The sequence below is a fragment of the Bos taurus genome, chromosome 6 (genome assembly GCF_002263795.3).
Source record: "Bos taurus isolate L1 Dominette 01449 registration number 42190680 breed Hereford chromosome 6, ARS-UCD2.0, whole genome shotgun sequence".
Classification (NCBI taxonomy): domain Eukaryota; kingdom Metazoa; phylum Chordata; class Mammalia; order Artiodactyla; family Bovidae; genus Bos; species Bos taurus.
In genome coordinates this window covers 97789153-97805464 of record NC_037333.1, presented here as the reverse complement: position 1 = coordinate 97805464, position 16312 = coordinate 97789153, and the positions used below count along the sequence as shown (strand labels likewise).

The following is a 16312-nucleotide window of genomic DNA, read 5'->3' as shown; positions in this document are numbered from 1 at the left end:
AATTTTGAGCATTAGTTTACTAGCGTGTGAGATGAATGCAATTGTGCGGTAGTTTGAGCATTCTTTGGCATTGCCTTTCTTTGGGATTGGAATGAAAAATGACCTTTTCCAGTCCTGTGGCCACTGCTGAGTTTTCCAAATTTGCTGGCATATTGAGTGCAGCACTTTCACAGCATCATCTTTCAGGATTTGGAATAGCTCAACTGGAATTCCATCACCTCCACTAGCTTTGTTCGTAGTGATGCTTTCTAAGGTCCACTTGACTTCACATTCCAGGATGTCTGGCTCTAGGTGAGTGATCACACCATTGTGATTATCTGGGTCGTGAAGATCTTTTTTGTATAGTTCTTCTGTGTATTCTTGCCATCTCTTCTTAATATCTTCTGCTTCTGTTAGGTCCATACCATTTCTGTCCTTTATCGAGCCCATCTTTGCATGAAATGTTCCTTTGGTATCTCTGATTTTCTTGAAGAGATCTCTAGTCTTTCCCATTCTAGACAAAATTACTTAATGAAGTATCAGCCAACAGAATTTGGCAATATATATAGAATATAACTATATAATTTTACTGAGTGGGGTTTATTTCAGCAGTGCAAAATTGGCTTAATAAAAAAAATCAATATAACTCAAAGACTAAAAGAGAAAATAGGCTTCCCTGATAGCTCAGTTGGTAAAGAATCCACTTGCAGTGCAGGAGGCACCGGTTCAATTCCTGGGTCGGGAAGATCCGCTGGAGAAGCGATAGGCTGCCCGCTCCAGTGTTCTTGGGCCTCCCTTGTGGCTCAGCCTCCCTTGTGGCTCCCTGCAATATGGGAGACCTGGGTTTGATCCCTGGGTTGGGAGGATCCGCTGGAGAAGGGAAAGGCTACCCACCCCAGTATTTTGGCCTGGAGAATTTCATGGACTGTGTAGTCCTTGGGGTTGCAAAGAGACACAACTGAGTGACTTTCACAAAGAAGAAAAAGCCATATGTTTATCTCACTAGTTGCAGAAAAAAACATGATTAGGTATCCATTTGAAAAAAGAAACAACTACACTCTGGCACTATAAGTTGCCTTCCTCAACCCAACAGAGGGAATTTATGAAAAACCTACAGCTAAGATTAAGATAGGAAACAAGGTAAAGATGTCTGCGCTTACCACTTTTATTCAGCATTTTACTGGAGGTCCTAGCCTGTATGGTAAGGCAAGAAAAGAAACAAAAGACATGCAGATTGGAAAGGAAGAACTACAGGTTATTATTATTATTATAAATAATAATAAAGAGAATTATTATTCTCAAATAATATGAATTATCTTTCTGAAAAATCCTGTGGACTCTACACAAGATTTAGTGAGTTTAGCTAGGTTGTAAGATACATGGACAATGTAAAATAGTCAGTTGAATTCCTATATACTAGCAACCAACCAGTTGGAAAATAAGGCGATTTACAATACATCAAAAAACACAAAACACTTAGGGATAAATTTACCAAAATATATGCAAGGCCTAAACACTCGAAGTACAAAACACATTGCTAAAATAAATAAGTAGAGAGGTATACTGTTGGGAGACAGCTCCCCATGGGTCTCTGTAGTTTTGTACTTGTTACAAGAGAGGCAGTGACAACCCTTTTAAACAGCTTCCTCCAGGATGTTTGTATAGCATAAAGCCTTGGGTGATCGAGTTAGTGACTCCTGTCATAGCAGAGGGCAGATTTGCTTATACGTCCAGTATCATAAAGATAGTGTCTCCCTTTGGACAAAGGGCAGGTGTGCTTCAGCCCATGAGAAACAATTCAGGTTCCTTAGGCTCAGGGTTCCTCAGTGTAAACCTGCTGCCTGCACAGCATACGCTTGGGCGCCTCTCCACGTCTGCCCTGTGGGACGAGGGGGCAACAAGGGGACCGAGACACACATGGCGCTTCTGTTCCCTGCCACGCTGGGTGTGTTAAGTCCCCTGTCTCTGTCCTAGGACTACCGCATTGTCTGCCAGTCTCCACGAAACAGTGGCAGGCAGCTTTGTTAGCTTGCAAGGAGAGTCTAGAATCTGAACGGCCTCCCAGTTCTGGACAGTTTTAAGCCATAAGCCTGGAGTGCTGACAGAGACGTGGCTTCTTGAAAGAGGAAGGATGAGCACCTTGAGGCCTGGGCTGGGGGATCTGCAAAGACTGGCCTCTGGCAGGGAATGCTCTCACCCATGTGGCGGGCAAGGGTGGCGGGGGCAGGAGGAGTAGGAGCCCTCCTGTGTTCTACCTCCTAGAATCTTCAGGGGCTGAGCTGAGAGGTGGCCTGGATGGTGCTTGCTCTGGTTGCTGTACACTCCACTCCATGGCCTTAGCCGAAAGGCAATGGGGCTGTAGCTGCTGAGTCCAGGAGTCCCCCAAGCCAAGAGAAGGATCTCAGAAGTGAGGATTTGGGTGGACTGAAAACATTAGAAGTTTGTTCAGTTGAGCTGCAAGTGTGAGTGCATGAAACTGAAAGTAAATGCACTGTCAGGCCACCATCTCCCTCTGTGGTGTGACCTCTCCTCCTTTAACACCTTGACTTCGGGTCTAAACCTGCTGGGGGAACTTCAGGGAGAAGAGAGTCAAACTTAATGGCTGCATTGGATAATGACACCCAAGTCTTCCTCCTCCTCGTTCTTTGTGGGGTGGAATGTTGAGAAACAGCTGATAGGGCTTGGACAAGGTTTGCAGTAGGAATGGGAAGCTGATGTGCCACTGTGTGTGGGGAGGGTGTAGTTGGTATTGATGTTTCAGCAAGCCTGTTCCATAAATGCCTTGTTCTGAAAGTGCGGGAGGGGGACTCTACTGACCAGGAAGAGCCGAATCTAGAGAAGTACTCATACTTTGGGATCCCCCAAACCCTAGTGATTTCCTCTGAGCTATAAGTTACTGCTATTGATGATGTTGCAATATGCATAAGGAACTCACCCAACTCAATAAGAAGATTAAAAACCCCAATCCTTTTTTTTAATTGGCAAAAGACTTAACACACAGGTACTTTAAAAAAGAAGATATACAAATAGGTAATATTCATGTGAAAAGGTGCTCAACATATTTAGTCATCTGGAAATGGCAAATTAAAACCACGATGAGCTATCATTTCACACCCACTAGAATGGCTAAAGTTAAAAAGACTGACAAAACCAGTTGTTGGTGAGGAAGTGGAGCAGCTGGAAATCCCATGCATTGCTGGTAGGTGTACAAAATGGTACAGCTAAGTTGGGAAATAGTCTGGCATATTTCATTCAAAGTTTAAAATTGTTGTTGTTTACTCACTAAGTTGTGTCTGACTTTTGCAACCCCATGGACTGTAGCCCACCAAGCTCCTCGGTTCCCAGGCAAGAACACTGAAGTGGGTTGCCATTTCCTTCTCCAGGAGATCTTTCTGACCCCAGGATCGAACCCGCTTCTGCATTGGCAGGCGGGTTCCTTACCACTGAGCCATAAGGGAAGCCCAAAGTTAAAAGTAAATTTACCTTATGATCAAGTCTACATCTAGGTAATTATTCAAAAGAAATGAAAATATCTATCCACAAAAACCTCGAATGATTTTTAGCAATATTATTTATGATAGTCCGAAACAAGAAACAGTCAAAATGTCCATCCACAGATGAATGGATAAACAAATTATGGTAGATTCATCCAATGGAATATTACTCAGCAGTAAAAAGGAACTGAGCTACTAATAAGTGTAAGAATAAAGATAAATCTCAAAAAGCATGCTAAAGGGAGAGGCTCATGCTTTATACCGTGGATTTACATAATGTATGATTCCATCTTTGTGAAGTTCTAAAATGGACGAAAAGGCAACACTAATCTAGTGAAGTTGTAGAATAGAGCGGTGGTTGTGTAGAGTAGGAATTTGGGGGTAGAGGGTTGACTGTAAAGAAGTAGACTTATTTTTTAAGGCAGTAAATTGTGTGATGAAAATTATGAACTTTGGTATCATAAAACATATCCTGAGCTTGAGTTCTGGCTCTATTATTTACAAGCCATGTGACCTTGGGCATAGAGTTTAACCTAAGTTTCCTCATCTGTTAAATGATGCATCTTGGAGTTGTTATCAGGATAGGTTAAATTATGCCATCACTGGTAGGTAGTAAATGCTCAATAATGATGATTAATTTTGTCAGTATTAGTTTTTATTGGTGCTACTCAATTATAATTTGCCACTCATGTCTGTTAACTATTAATCTTGGAATGGGTATTGCATTTTTATATTAAAAAAAAAAAGGGAAAAGAAAGAATTACTGATTAGGTTGCTATGAACCTTTGATGTACTCTGGGCAAATAACTTGTTTGGTGGTGGTGGTTTAGTCACTGAGTTGTGTACAACTCTTTTGTGACCCTGTGGACTGTAGCCTGCCATGCTCCTCTTTACATGGCATTTCCCAGGCAAGAATACTGGAGTGGGTAGCCATTTCCTTCTCCAGGGAATCTTCCCTATGCATAAATCAAACCCACGTCTTCTGCATTGCAAAAGGATTCTTTACTGCTGAGCCAGCAGGGAAGTCCAAATAAGATATATAGTCAGTCATAAATATGAGATACTCTTTAATATGTGAAGATAATGGTACTGACTTTTATTGGAAGTTTTTCATGACCTTTGGCTGAAAGCATCGCAGTTCTGATTTGTGATCTGCTTTATTATTATTATCATTACCATCTTTTTTTTTCCTTTATGGGACCTGGTTGTATACCTCTTAAATGGTTCCCTTTTTGACATTCTAAGTAGCTGAGGAGGAGTTGAGAATCTTCTTTCCAAATAAAAATTTCTTTAATATGAAGCTGATGGATCAAACTGGGGACCTATAACCCATTTGACCTGCAGTTGCTGAGGTGGCTTACTCTAGAAACTTCTTTAACATCAATTTGAGTATTTAATGGATTTTTATAAATGATATAGTAACCTCATTTTAGGACCTCTTTCACTGGAGGTTCGACTGTATTTTCTAATATCTGTTTTTATTTAAATCTTTATTTCCTTGTGCAAATCAGAAGTTTTCAAGTCTTGTTAGTAGGGAAGAAAAACCCAGAACTGGGAAGAAATAAGATGATCAGACATGTCAAAGATTAAAAGGTTTTATTTATGAGCAGGAATTGGAAAGGCGTTTCCTGTAATTATGTATTGACTGAATGCAGTATACTTTTGGATTGAGACATGGTAAATGAGAATGTTTGCTTCTAGTTTTGTGTCTCATAGGACTTACATTTCAGATTCTTGAAGGTTGAGGATTTGTTGAAATGGTTTAACACAAATATGCATCAGGAATATCCCTCACTCAGCTATACAGCAGTAGAAATTTTTGTTTGTCATTTGCATTTTTTCTTGGCTATTTTTTTTCTCTTATATCTGTTTTGAAACTTAGTAATTTATTCATTTTTCAACTTTTATTGTAGCACCTGATCAACTTTCTCGAAGGAGAACGATCATGGAGGTGGTGCCAGCTGAGGTGAATAGTTTGCTTCCAGAGGAGATAATGGACACTGGTATAACTTTAGTGGATGATGATAGTATTGAGGCTGTTATTGTTTCATCCCCAATTCCCATGGAGACAGAACTGGAAGAAATTGTCAACATAAATTCTACTGGTGACTCTGCAGCCACGCCCATTTCCACGGAACCAATCACAGTGCACAGTAACCACACTACCCGAGTTGCAGTGAACACCACAGTCACTAAAGCAGATTCTAATACCACAGTGAAACCAGCTTTTCCAAGTGGCCTTCAAAAACTTGGTGCTCAGACTCCTGTGACTATATCAGCCAATCAGATTATTTTAAACAAAGTATCACAGACATCTGATCTTAAACTTGGCAATCAGACCCTTAAACCAGATGGACAGAAGTTAATTTTAACAACTTTGGGCAAGTCTGGTTCACCAATTGTTTTAGCACTACCCCATAGCCAACCCCAGGCTCAGAAAGTTACAACTCAGGCCCAGTCAGGAGATGCTAAGTTACCACCGCAGCAGATTAAAGTAGTTACCATTGGAGGGAGGCCAGAGGTGAAACCTGTCATTGGTGTCTCAGCATTGACCCCAGGAAGTCAACTGCTTAATACTACAACTCAGCCCTCTGTGTTACAGACCCAACAGTTAAAAACAGTACAGGTAAAAAAAAAAAAAAGAGGGGGCTTCTTAATGAAAATGCATGTTAAATATTAAATTGATTCATAGTTGTATGTGTAGGGTGATTAAATGCGTAGTTGTTACTGAATCCTCTTGAATGTGCTTTTAGTTAATTGTGTGGTTTTTTTTTTTTTTTTGTAAAGTCTTTGATATGTCTAATGCTTTTGAAAATTTCTGCCAGAGAACTTAGAACTTAATTGTGGTTAAATTCCAATGTGTAGTGTATTTATAGCTTTTTACTCATTTTGAAACACATTTTATTCTCAGTCGTAATTTGAGTCCAAGGATGTTCTGCTGGTGTAAAGATGGCAGAGTTGGTGCTGGGCTGTCAAAAAATCATTCAGACATGATATTTTCAGCTAACAGATGGCCAAAGTCTAGGAGAAGTTGCTGCTCTGAGAAACCGTTCGAGCCAGCAGTAGTGCAAACCAGCCAGTATGTGCCTCTTTGGAATTTACTGTCCCCTGCATCACTCACATTTGCAGTGTAGAAAGACAGTGCCGTGTGATGGAAGGTTTAGAATTGGACCAACTGGACTTCAGTCACTTTTCTGCAGGACTGACTGTGCTGTGGAACTTTGGATAGGCTATTTATTTTCTCTGACTTTTTGACTTTAGCTGTAAGATGGCTATTTGATCATGATGAAACACGTAAGATCAGTACTTGGTATGGTTCTCAAAACACTGAAGATCTTTCAAAATGGTACCCATTGTTAGTATGAATAGAAACCCAAGCTAGAAGGTTCTCAGAACATATGTTAAGTGATTGCCCATTTTTTTTGTGTCCAGGTAGGCCTTTTTAGGTCAGCACTATGCTTAGAAATACAATGATCCACTTAAGACCAGGGAACACAAATGCGTCTCCTGTTTTAAAGAGTTGGCTTTTAGAAAAAAGGAGAAGGCGTGAGAACTAAATGCATAAAAGGAAGGGAGGAAGGTTTGGAGAATTATCCACTCACAGCTGATACTAGAAAAAATGTTTTTGTTATTATGTTGGCAAAATAGAATCTTTTTGTGGGCTTTTTATTTAAGAACTTCATACGATTTCTCAGACTTTATATATAATTTGCCCATGTCCCTTTTGCCACTGTTAAACATTTAATGTTCTTTGCTTTCTCATTCACAATCGTCTCTCACTTACCTCTGATTTCCTTTTACTTCTTTTGATGAGGATCTCTTGAATGAGATCCTGTCACCATCAGGCATCTTGTCCTCAACTTGTCCTTTTAAAAATCAGTTGTGAAACTTGTTTTTATGGTTTACCAGAGTTTGTCTGGCTTTGGGGATGTGGATCATAGCCATGTTTATAAGATACTGATAATGTAAATCAGAATGTCATTTTTTTTCCCCATTTAATAGAGCAGTGTATACATACTGTTTGTAAGACCTGGGTACTTGTATCCACTAGTATTCTTCTATAATCCCTCAAGTACCAACAATAAAAACGAAAACTGGGGTCTAATTTTTATAACTTCTCTTATTGTCGTTACTTTTATAACATTTGATTCTATTTATTTAAAAAGAACTTCTATTTAAAAACGAAAGAAACCCCATTTAGAATATTGTTCTTCTTGGCCAGTTATTTTTATGCAACTCACATCTTTTCAGCTCATGAGTAGCCTCTAAAGCTCTGAGGCTCAGAAAAAAACAAACAAAAAGCTACATGCCTATCTGTATCCATTTTAGGTACCAGAGTATTCGGTTTAGTATTACATAATGTGTATGATCCTCTCATTTTTTTCCCCAGATGGTCCTCAGCATTGTCTTAAGTTTAATCGGATTGAAGCTTTTAGGGAGTGGACGACAGGAAAGGGTGGAAGAAGGAGACCCATCTTGAAAAATGAAGGAAAGAGGTGACAGTTGAAACCAGAGGCAGTAACAGAGATAGTTACACTTAATTACAGATACATAAACCCTTTCCTATAATTCTTCTGCATAGTGTGTAAGGATAATAAATAATTAGCAGTCTTGAACAACACAACTCCTTATTAGTTCCTAAATCTGTACAACACAGTGCCCGAAATTACCTGCATGTATTATTTGATCACATATTTGGCAGTCTTACTTGTAAATTTCCTTTTCTGATTCATTGTTGTGTTAATCTGTTAATTAGATACATTTGTTTAAAAATGATCCTTTATGCTCTGTTTTATTTAATAAAAGTTAAGTTTCTCCTAGGGTAGTTTAATTCATGATACAAAAAGCAAGGTTCCTTAACAGAACTGGAAGTCCTTATTTTCAGCTATGCTCCATTAAAGAAACAAAACCACACAGGCAAGTTGAGATTGTTCATTTGAGTAATTAATGAGCTTTCGGTAGTATTGTTTACATTTTTTTCCCTGGTTGGTAAGTATTTGTATTGTTGTGTGATTGTGAAAATCAGTTAAAAATGGGGAAATACTTTAAGTTCCCAAACTGTAGCTAAGATTATTTTTTGCAAGATACAGATTTCCAAAAATATCAGTATCTCTGCCTCTTGAGATTCTTAATACTAAGTCAATCAACAACCTATTCTAACTTATTTTAGAGTTCTAGGCCTGTAAATACATTTGGGAAATATTTTCCCTTTATGTCTCTCAAATTGCATCAGTTTTGTAAAGTACAATTATGGATTTATTTGGGTATGTCAGAGTTTTGCAGTCTGGATATTTTTTAATATGTAGTTGTAGATCTCTCTGGTTTGTTTTTTTAAATGTGGTTTGTATTTCCTGTACATTTTGTTTTGTCAGTTATGTGTTCTGAGTGTAAGGAAGTAATTTATTCTAGATTTAAGAAAATATGTTTTTAAGTTTAATTTGTAGTTAGAGCACAAAGCTGATATTTACCTGGTTCTGTGATCAGTTGCAGCTTCTAGTATATTTTGTAATTTAAGTTGGTCATGTTTGTTCATTTTGAGTTATTATTTCCAATAATAGTACTTTCAGGGCCTCAATTTTCATATCTGTCAAAGGTAAAGTTAATATTTAATGTCCTTCCTGCTGTGAAAATTTGTGATTTTTGTCATTGCTAAATTTCTGCTTCTGGCTTTTAGAAAAAGCTTTTCTTTGCATACATTGATAATTTAAATATAAAAATATCAGTAACTCTACTTTCCTTGACTTGTGAAGAATTTTAGTTCAGGGCAACAATGTACCATGTATCATGTAAAATCAGAGGTGAATAAAACATAGACTCTCCCTTAAAGAATTTATAGTCTAGTAAACTATAGTAAATCATATTTTAGTCAATAATATTTCAGAGGCTTCACCTTCAGAATAGTCTTTGTTTTGCCAAACATGTCTCTTTGTATCCTAAGGCATTAACTTGTGCAGTTCTTTACCTGCCCCTGATACATAGATCTAAAGTTGAAGATAAAGTCATAATAAGCCTATCTTTAATGTGTGTTTATATTTTGCTTCCAGGGGCCAATGAGATTATATTTACAGATGTCTTTATCATTTGCACTATGCTTTCTTAATGTATTCTACTCCATCTTTTATTATTGAATAATTTGTTATTTTGAAATTTGGTTTCATTATTATTTAACACTTATTTTAAACATTATTTTTAAAAATTAATTTGATTTTCATGATATGCATATGTCTCAGAGACTAAGATAAGGATTTGAAATAAAATTCAAAGGTATTACTACATAATGGCTTAAGGATGTGATATTAGTATTTGGGTGAATGGCTGCATTTTGAATGTTTTAAATATTAATACTGAGATATTTTTGTTAAATGAGCTGGTTTCATATGTACTTCTGTATATCAGTCTTGTCTCATTTTGATTGAGTAGGTGCTTCATAGAAAAATGGTTTTCATAGTTACTTATATATTTCAGATTGCTAAGAAGCCTCGAACACCAACCTCTGGTCCGGTAATCACGAAGCTGATCTTTGCAAAACCAATCAATAGTAAAGCAGTTACAGGACAGACGACTCAAGTGTCACCACCGGTCATTGCAGGTTATATTTCCTTATAGTTTGTTAAGCTAAATACTTCCTTTCCTTTTAGTTTTAAAAAAGGCTGCTCTACCACCTTGAAATGTTTCAGTGTTTATTACTATAAATCAAACTGGTTAATAACTGAGATATATTACGCTTGTTAAGTGTGTGCTTTAAGCAAAATGCCTTATCTCAAAATCAGTCCATCGCTTAGTGTCCTTAGTTTTTGGTATACCTTTGGGAGAAGTGACGCCTCAAACTCCGATCATACCAGCTAACATTTGCATAATGTTTGCTGTGGGCCCCATGCTGTTCTTAGCTCTTCACAAAGAGTGATATATTTAATTCTCTGGCAGTCCTATGGGGTAGGTTCTAGTAACATCCCCATTTTGCCAGTATGGGAACAGGCACTCAACTAGTAAATGGCCAAGTTGGGATTTGAATCCAGGCAGTTTGTCTCCAGAGCACAAGCTAAGTCTAGTAAGTTTAAAGTAGTATATGTAATTGTATAGTATTTCATGGTTTCTGTTTGAATTTTTGGTTTCATTGTTTTAATATTTTCTGTATGCAGTTCTCTTTGAAACAAAAAATTGTGACAATAATAATTACTTCAGTGAGAACAGCATTTTAGTTGTATTACTTTTACCAGCAAATTCTTTAGTGTGGGCCAGTTCTTTTATTATATACATTAAAATTTGTCATCACCAATAAAACCTCCAAAATCTTGATTTTGAGTATTTCATTCTCTTTATTGTTCTAGTTCATCTGCCTTTGTATTTCCAATCTGGCAATTCTTTCACTTTGAAATCTCTGATCTATTAATTCTTCCACTCGTTAATAATGAGTTCTTTCCTGTCCTTAAATTCATCTCTATTCAACACAGAGTTCATAACCCATCATTATTCTCTCTGAAAACACCATTGATTTTCTTTTCACTCTCCTTCCATACTGGCCCAGCTCTCTTATGTCTTCTTGACTGGCAGGTACCTCATTGCTTCTAGAGAATATCACACAGTCATGGTACTCCTGCTTAATCACTCAGTGGTGTCTGACTCTCTGCCACCCCAAGGGCTCCCCCGCGCATGGAGTTTCTCAGGCAAGAACACTGGAACTCGTTGCGGTTTCCTGCTCCAGGCCACGGTGGCTGGTCTTTAATTCAGAGCTATGCTAACATTACTCCTTTCACCATTTAGGAACCCATTTCTACTTTCCATTGTGCTAAGAGCTTATGGAAGCACCTCTGGGTGGTAGACTTTGACTAGAGACTTTCAAATGCTAATTACCCATTTCCACAATGTGTATTCTTTATGAAGGTACTTCAAATGTTAACAAACCATCCCTGGGATATGTATTAAAGCCACCTAATACTGTCTTTCCCTGTTGACTCAGATGGTTATAGAGTACAGAAAACCTGGGTTTGATCCCTGGGTCTGGAAGATCCTCTGGAGAAGGAAATGGCAATCCACTCAAGTATTCTTGCCTGGAGAATCCCATGGACAGAGGAGCCTGGCGGGCTGTAGTCCATGGGGTCACAAGAAGTCGGACACGACTGAGCAACTAAGCATTTTTATAACAGTAGGCAACTCTGCAGTCAGTGTCAAAGACGTAATCATTTTCCCAAGGCTTTGAATTATATGCAGGGAGGCTTCTCTTTTTTAGCAAGTGAGAAAAGGCCTTGGGGAGGTGGTGGTTAGAGGGCAGTGTTGGGTAAATTCTCGTTTTGTTCTTTTTCGTTTGGTCTTCAGTAGAGATGTGGGTTATACAGGATGATTGTGTCTTGAGGACTGTCATGGGAGCTAGGTGTAGTCCCAGAGGAAAAATTGGAAAGGGTTTAGGTTTAGAGCTGCCTCAGGAACTGGGCTTCAGTTGGCTGAAAGTGAGTAAGGCTTGGATATACTGGTGATAAAGGGACCACCAGACCCTTGGAAGGTAGGGTGGGTGGAAGTGGTTAACTAGGAGGACTGTCTCAGTGTGAAGTTCTTTACTATTTTTGAGTTTGAGAGCATCCCTTAAAACTTTTAATCACAAGTGGGACAGGGGGAGTTGTATGCTAAATAATTGTGGTTTTTCAGAAGTGTATCTGAGTGAATATTTGGTAATGTCAAGATTGTACCTCTCACATTTGACTGTAACGGATGTCATTGCTGGGTCTTTGGGTCATTTATAGTGTGTTCCACACTAATCATAGCTTCACCTTTTAATTACAGACATTAGCCCTCCCAAAATGCATAGGGACAGACTTCTATTAAATTTCACTAGGGTTTTGGGCATTAAGTTCAGTTTGGAGGGGTAATTTCAACTGGTAACTAGTAGTTCATAGCTTTTAAAATTCATGTAAGCCAAATTTAAACCACCAAAATAGCTCTCCTGTTGAATTGTCTTATTGTGGCGATTCCATTGTCTTTAAGTTGTAGCCAGTGATCTTTCAAACTACATTTAGACTGCTTTTTAATGATTTTGGGGCTTCTCATGGAAGATGAATATCATTTTTCTTTCTTTCAATTAAGATGAACTTAGTGTTTATAAAATTAATTTTTCTAAAATGCAAATCTTGTCACTCCTTGCTTAAAATTTCCTTTATCACATCCATTTCTTTTCCATTTCCTGGCCTTAAATCATCAGGAATAGGTTCAAATGCCAGAGCTTGCTTAGCATTAAAGTCATTTATTATCTAATACATACCTTTTTCATTTTCACCTTCTGTTAGCTCCAGGCCTACTGATGTAACTTATTTCTAAGAGATCACCAGATTGATCATGTTCTTTTAGAACTTAGGCTTTTGGCAATGTTGGGTTTACCAGAAATGATTTTTGTTTTTGCTTCCCTCATGGCTAAGTCTTCCATTATCTTTGGATTATCTCCACTGTCTGGTAATTTTTTGATCCCTAGGTTAGCCAAGTACTCTTTCTCTGACCATCTCCTATATATTTCCATAAAACTTGGTTATACCCACCAAATACTTAACTTTAGACTTCTGTTAAATTTCACAGTGACTTTTAACATTTGTGTTAGTCTTGATGTATTGTAATACTTGGTTTTCTTACCTGTCTGTCTCCCTTACTACACTTAAGATTTCTCTCAATAGTAATTTTGGATTTTGTTTGCCATTTAGGTTTTTTAAAATTAATTATTTTAAAGAATTGTGATAAATACGCATATGAAATTGACCATTTTAACCATTGGTGGCTTTAAGTATATTCATGCTGTTATGCAACCATCAGACTGTCTGTTTCTAGGACTTTTCATGTTGCAAAACTAAATCTCTGTATCCATTAAACTTCTCAATTTCTTCCTTCCACCAGCCCCTAGCAGAGACTTTTTGTCTCTATCAATTTGACTTTTCTGTGCATCTTGTATAGGTGGAATCAGACAGTATTTGTCCTTTTATGACTAGCTTTTTATGAGTCTCTGGTACCTACAGTTTCTGGTACATAGATGTCTTCAGTGAATGTGTATTGTTGAGTGAATATCATGGAGGCAGTGTGGTGTGGTATGTTGGAGGAGCTATTTGGAGACTTGGGTTTTGGTCATGGTTCTTCTATTAATTTTCTCCCTGATCTTGGGTAAATATATTTTCTGTTCCTCTTATTTCTTTCTATAAAATGTTGATCATTTTATAGAACTATTGTATAGTTCTATAAAATAGAATAATATAGAATATTATAACCAATCACTTCACGTGACTTTTGAGATGGTTAAATGAGGTACAGAGGTCCTCATTGTCAGAGCTCCCAAGGTAACAAGTTGCTATATTAGAGCAAACTTCATCAATGTTAAAATATTTGATAATGAATTAGTCTCTTTAGAATTAGTCCTGGCTCAGGTAAGCTAGCTCCTGCCCCCAGCCTGTCCCGTCTGCAGCTTTTTGGATTATGTCTCTTGTTTCTTGGAGAATACCTACAGCAGAGTATAAAAGGCCTTACAAATTGATTTCAGAGTGAAACTGTGACTTGTATACTTTTGTGCATCTATGTGAAGAGCCAAGGATAAATGGGGATTTGGACATTAATCAGGAGAAATGCTATCTTGGTGAAAAAAAGTAGCTCTTCAAAAGAGAATAATTTGAATTTTAAAGGATATAGAGGGTTCTTGGGAAAATTGATGAAATCCTGAGATATTTTGTCAGAAATAATCTTCTATGTCATCATGTGCCCATCAAATAGGATGTGTCGTTGTGCTGTCATATTAATTTTCAGAGAAATCCTCTCTCCCTCAAATTCAACACTTTTCTAAGAGACAGTGTAGTTGAAGTTATAAACAGAATTTTTATGAAATATTAGCCAATAACTTTTAGAAGTTTTTGTTGTTGTTAATTACAATGACATTTTGGACCTTGTTTTAAATGTAATTCACTTTAAGTGGCCTTTTCTTTTCTTTTGATGTACTTAGCCAATTTTATTTTTCATTTTAATTTTTAAAATTCTACAAAATAACAAACCATAATCACATTTTATTACTTATAACAACCTTCTGACTTACTATTATTCCTTTGACAGATAATAGAATGCTTAAGGTCACATTGTTTTTATTTTTTAATATTTATTTTTAATTGATGACTGCTTTATAATATTGGTTTGATTTCTGTCATACGTCAACATGAATTAACCACAGATGTACATGTGTCCCCTCCGTCTTGAATTTCCCTTCCACCTCCTTTGCATTCCTAGGTTATCTCAGAGTAAGTGGCCTTTTTTGGTACCAGTTATCCTCAGGAATTGGAGATTTTATATATATATATATATATGTTTTCTGAAATGTATGTAATGCTTAACATATAAGAAATTATAGTAATAGCCATAAAAATGAGCATTTTATAAAAACGTGTCTTTATTGGTAGTTTTTTTTTTCCCCTCCTTAAAATATGATTGTTGGGGCTTCAGGCTTATCCCACAGGTATTAGTTTTGGAAATCAGAACACATAAACATGTTACTTGAGGCAGGCTCCACGCTTGAGGGTGGCCTTCTAAAAATATTTGATACAGATTCATTCAGTTTCTATAGAATTGACTTATTTAGTTATGATGTCAGTCAGTTCAGTCACTAAGTCGCGTCTCACTCTTTGTGACCCCATGGACTCCAGCATGCCAGCTTCACTGTCCTTCACCATCTCCCAGAGCTTGCTCAGACTCATGTCCAGCAAGTCATTGATGGCCATCCAGCCATCTCATCCTCTGTCATCTCCTTCTCCTCCTGCCTTCAATCTTTCCCAGCATCAGGGTCTTTTCCAATGATTCAGTTCTTTGCATCAGGTGGCCAAAGTATTGGAGCTTCAGCTTCAGCATCAGTCCTTCCAATGAATATTCAAGGTTGATTTCCTTTAGGATTGACTTGTTTGATCCAAGACACTCAAGTCTTCTCCAGCACCACAGTTCAAAAGCATCAATTCTTCAGCGCTCAGCTTTCTTTATAGTCCATCTCTCACATCCATACATGACTACCCGAAAAACCATGTTTTTGACTAGACGGACCTTTGTCGGCAAAGTAATGTCTCTGCTTTTTAATAAGCTGTCTAGGTTGGTCATAGCTTTTCTTCCAAGGAGCAAGCGTCTTTTAATTTCATCGCTGCAGTCACCACCTGCAGTGATTTTGGAGCCCAAGAAAAGAGAATCTCTCACTGTTTCCATTGTTTCCCCACCTGTGTGCCAGGAAGTGATGGGACCAGATGTCTTAATCTTAGTTTTCTGAATGTTGGGTTTTAAGCCAGCTTTTTCATTCTCTTTCACTTTCATCAAGAGGCTCTTTGATTCCTCTTCACTTTCTGCCATCAGGGTGGTGTCATCTGCATATTGACATTTCTTCCAGCAATCTTGGTTCCAGCTTGTGCTTCATCCAGCCCAACATTTCTCATGATGTGCTCTGCATATAAGTTAAATAAACAGGGTGACAGCATACAGCTCTGATGTTCTCCTTTCCCAATTTGAAACCAGTGTGTTGTTCCATGTCAGGTTCTAACTGTTGCTTCTTGACCTGCATACAGATTTCTCAGGAGGCAGGTAAGGTGGTCTGGTATTCCCATCTCTTTAAGAATTTTCCACAGTTTGTTGTGATCCACACAGTCAAAGGAGTTGATCGACACAGAGGGGTTTTGGTAGGGTTTGCTAGGATTTGGTTTTTTTTTTTAGCCTAGTTATGATGTAAGTCAGGCTAGAAAAACCCTAGCAAAACTCTCAGCTGAAATCCACTAAGGAATATGTCTGTAATATAAAATGCAATCATGAAGTAAAAGAAATTTTTAAAAATATATATATTTAAAATAATTTTAAAATTCATA

The 16312-nt window shown here is 37.6% G+C and overlaps 1 protein-coding gene across 11 annotated transcripts in view; it reads left to right on the top strand.

Annotated features, from left to right (window-relative positions):
- Nucleotides 1–16312, top strand: part of LIN54 (lin-54 DREAM MuvB core complex component) — a 64730-nt gene that overhangs the window by 9699 nt on the left and 38719 nt on the right. For 7 of the 11 annotated variants that reach the window (XM_005208161.5, XM_005208156.5, XM_059887301.1 and 4 more), the window contains 2 exons: nucleotides 5387–6099; nucleotides 9939–10062. In XM_005208161.5, coding sequence (XP_005208218.1) covers nucleotides 5419–6099; nucleotides 9939–10062 — 805 coding nt within the window. In that variant the 5' untranslated portion in view covers nucleotides 5387–5418. Of the gene's footprint in view, nucleotides 1–418; nucleotides 3339–5386; nucleotides 6100–9938; nucleotides 10063–16312 lie in introns of those variants that run through there. The other 4 variants (XM_005208164.4, XM_059887303.1, XM_010806272.4 and 1 more) reach the window with 2 other exon arrangements.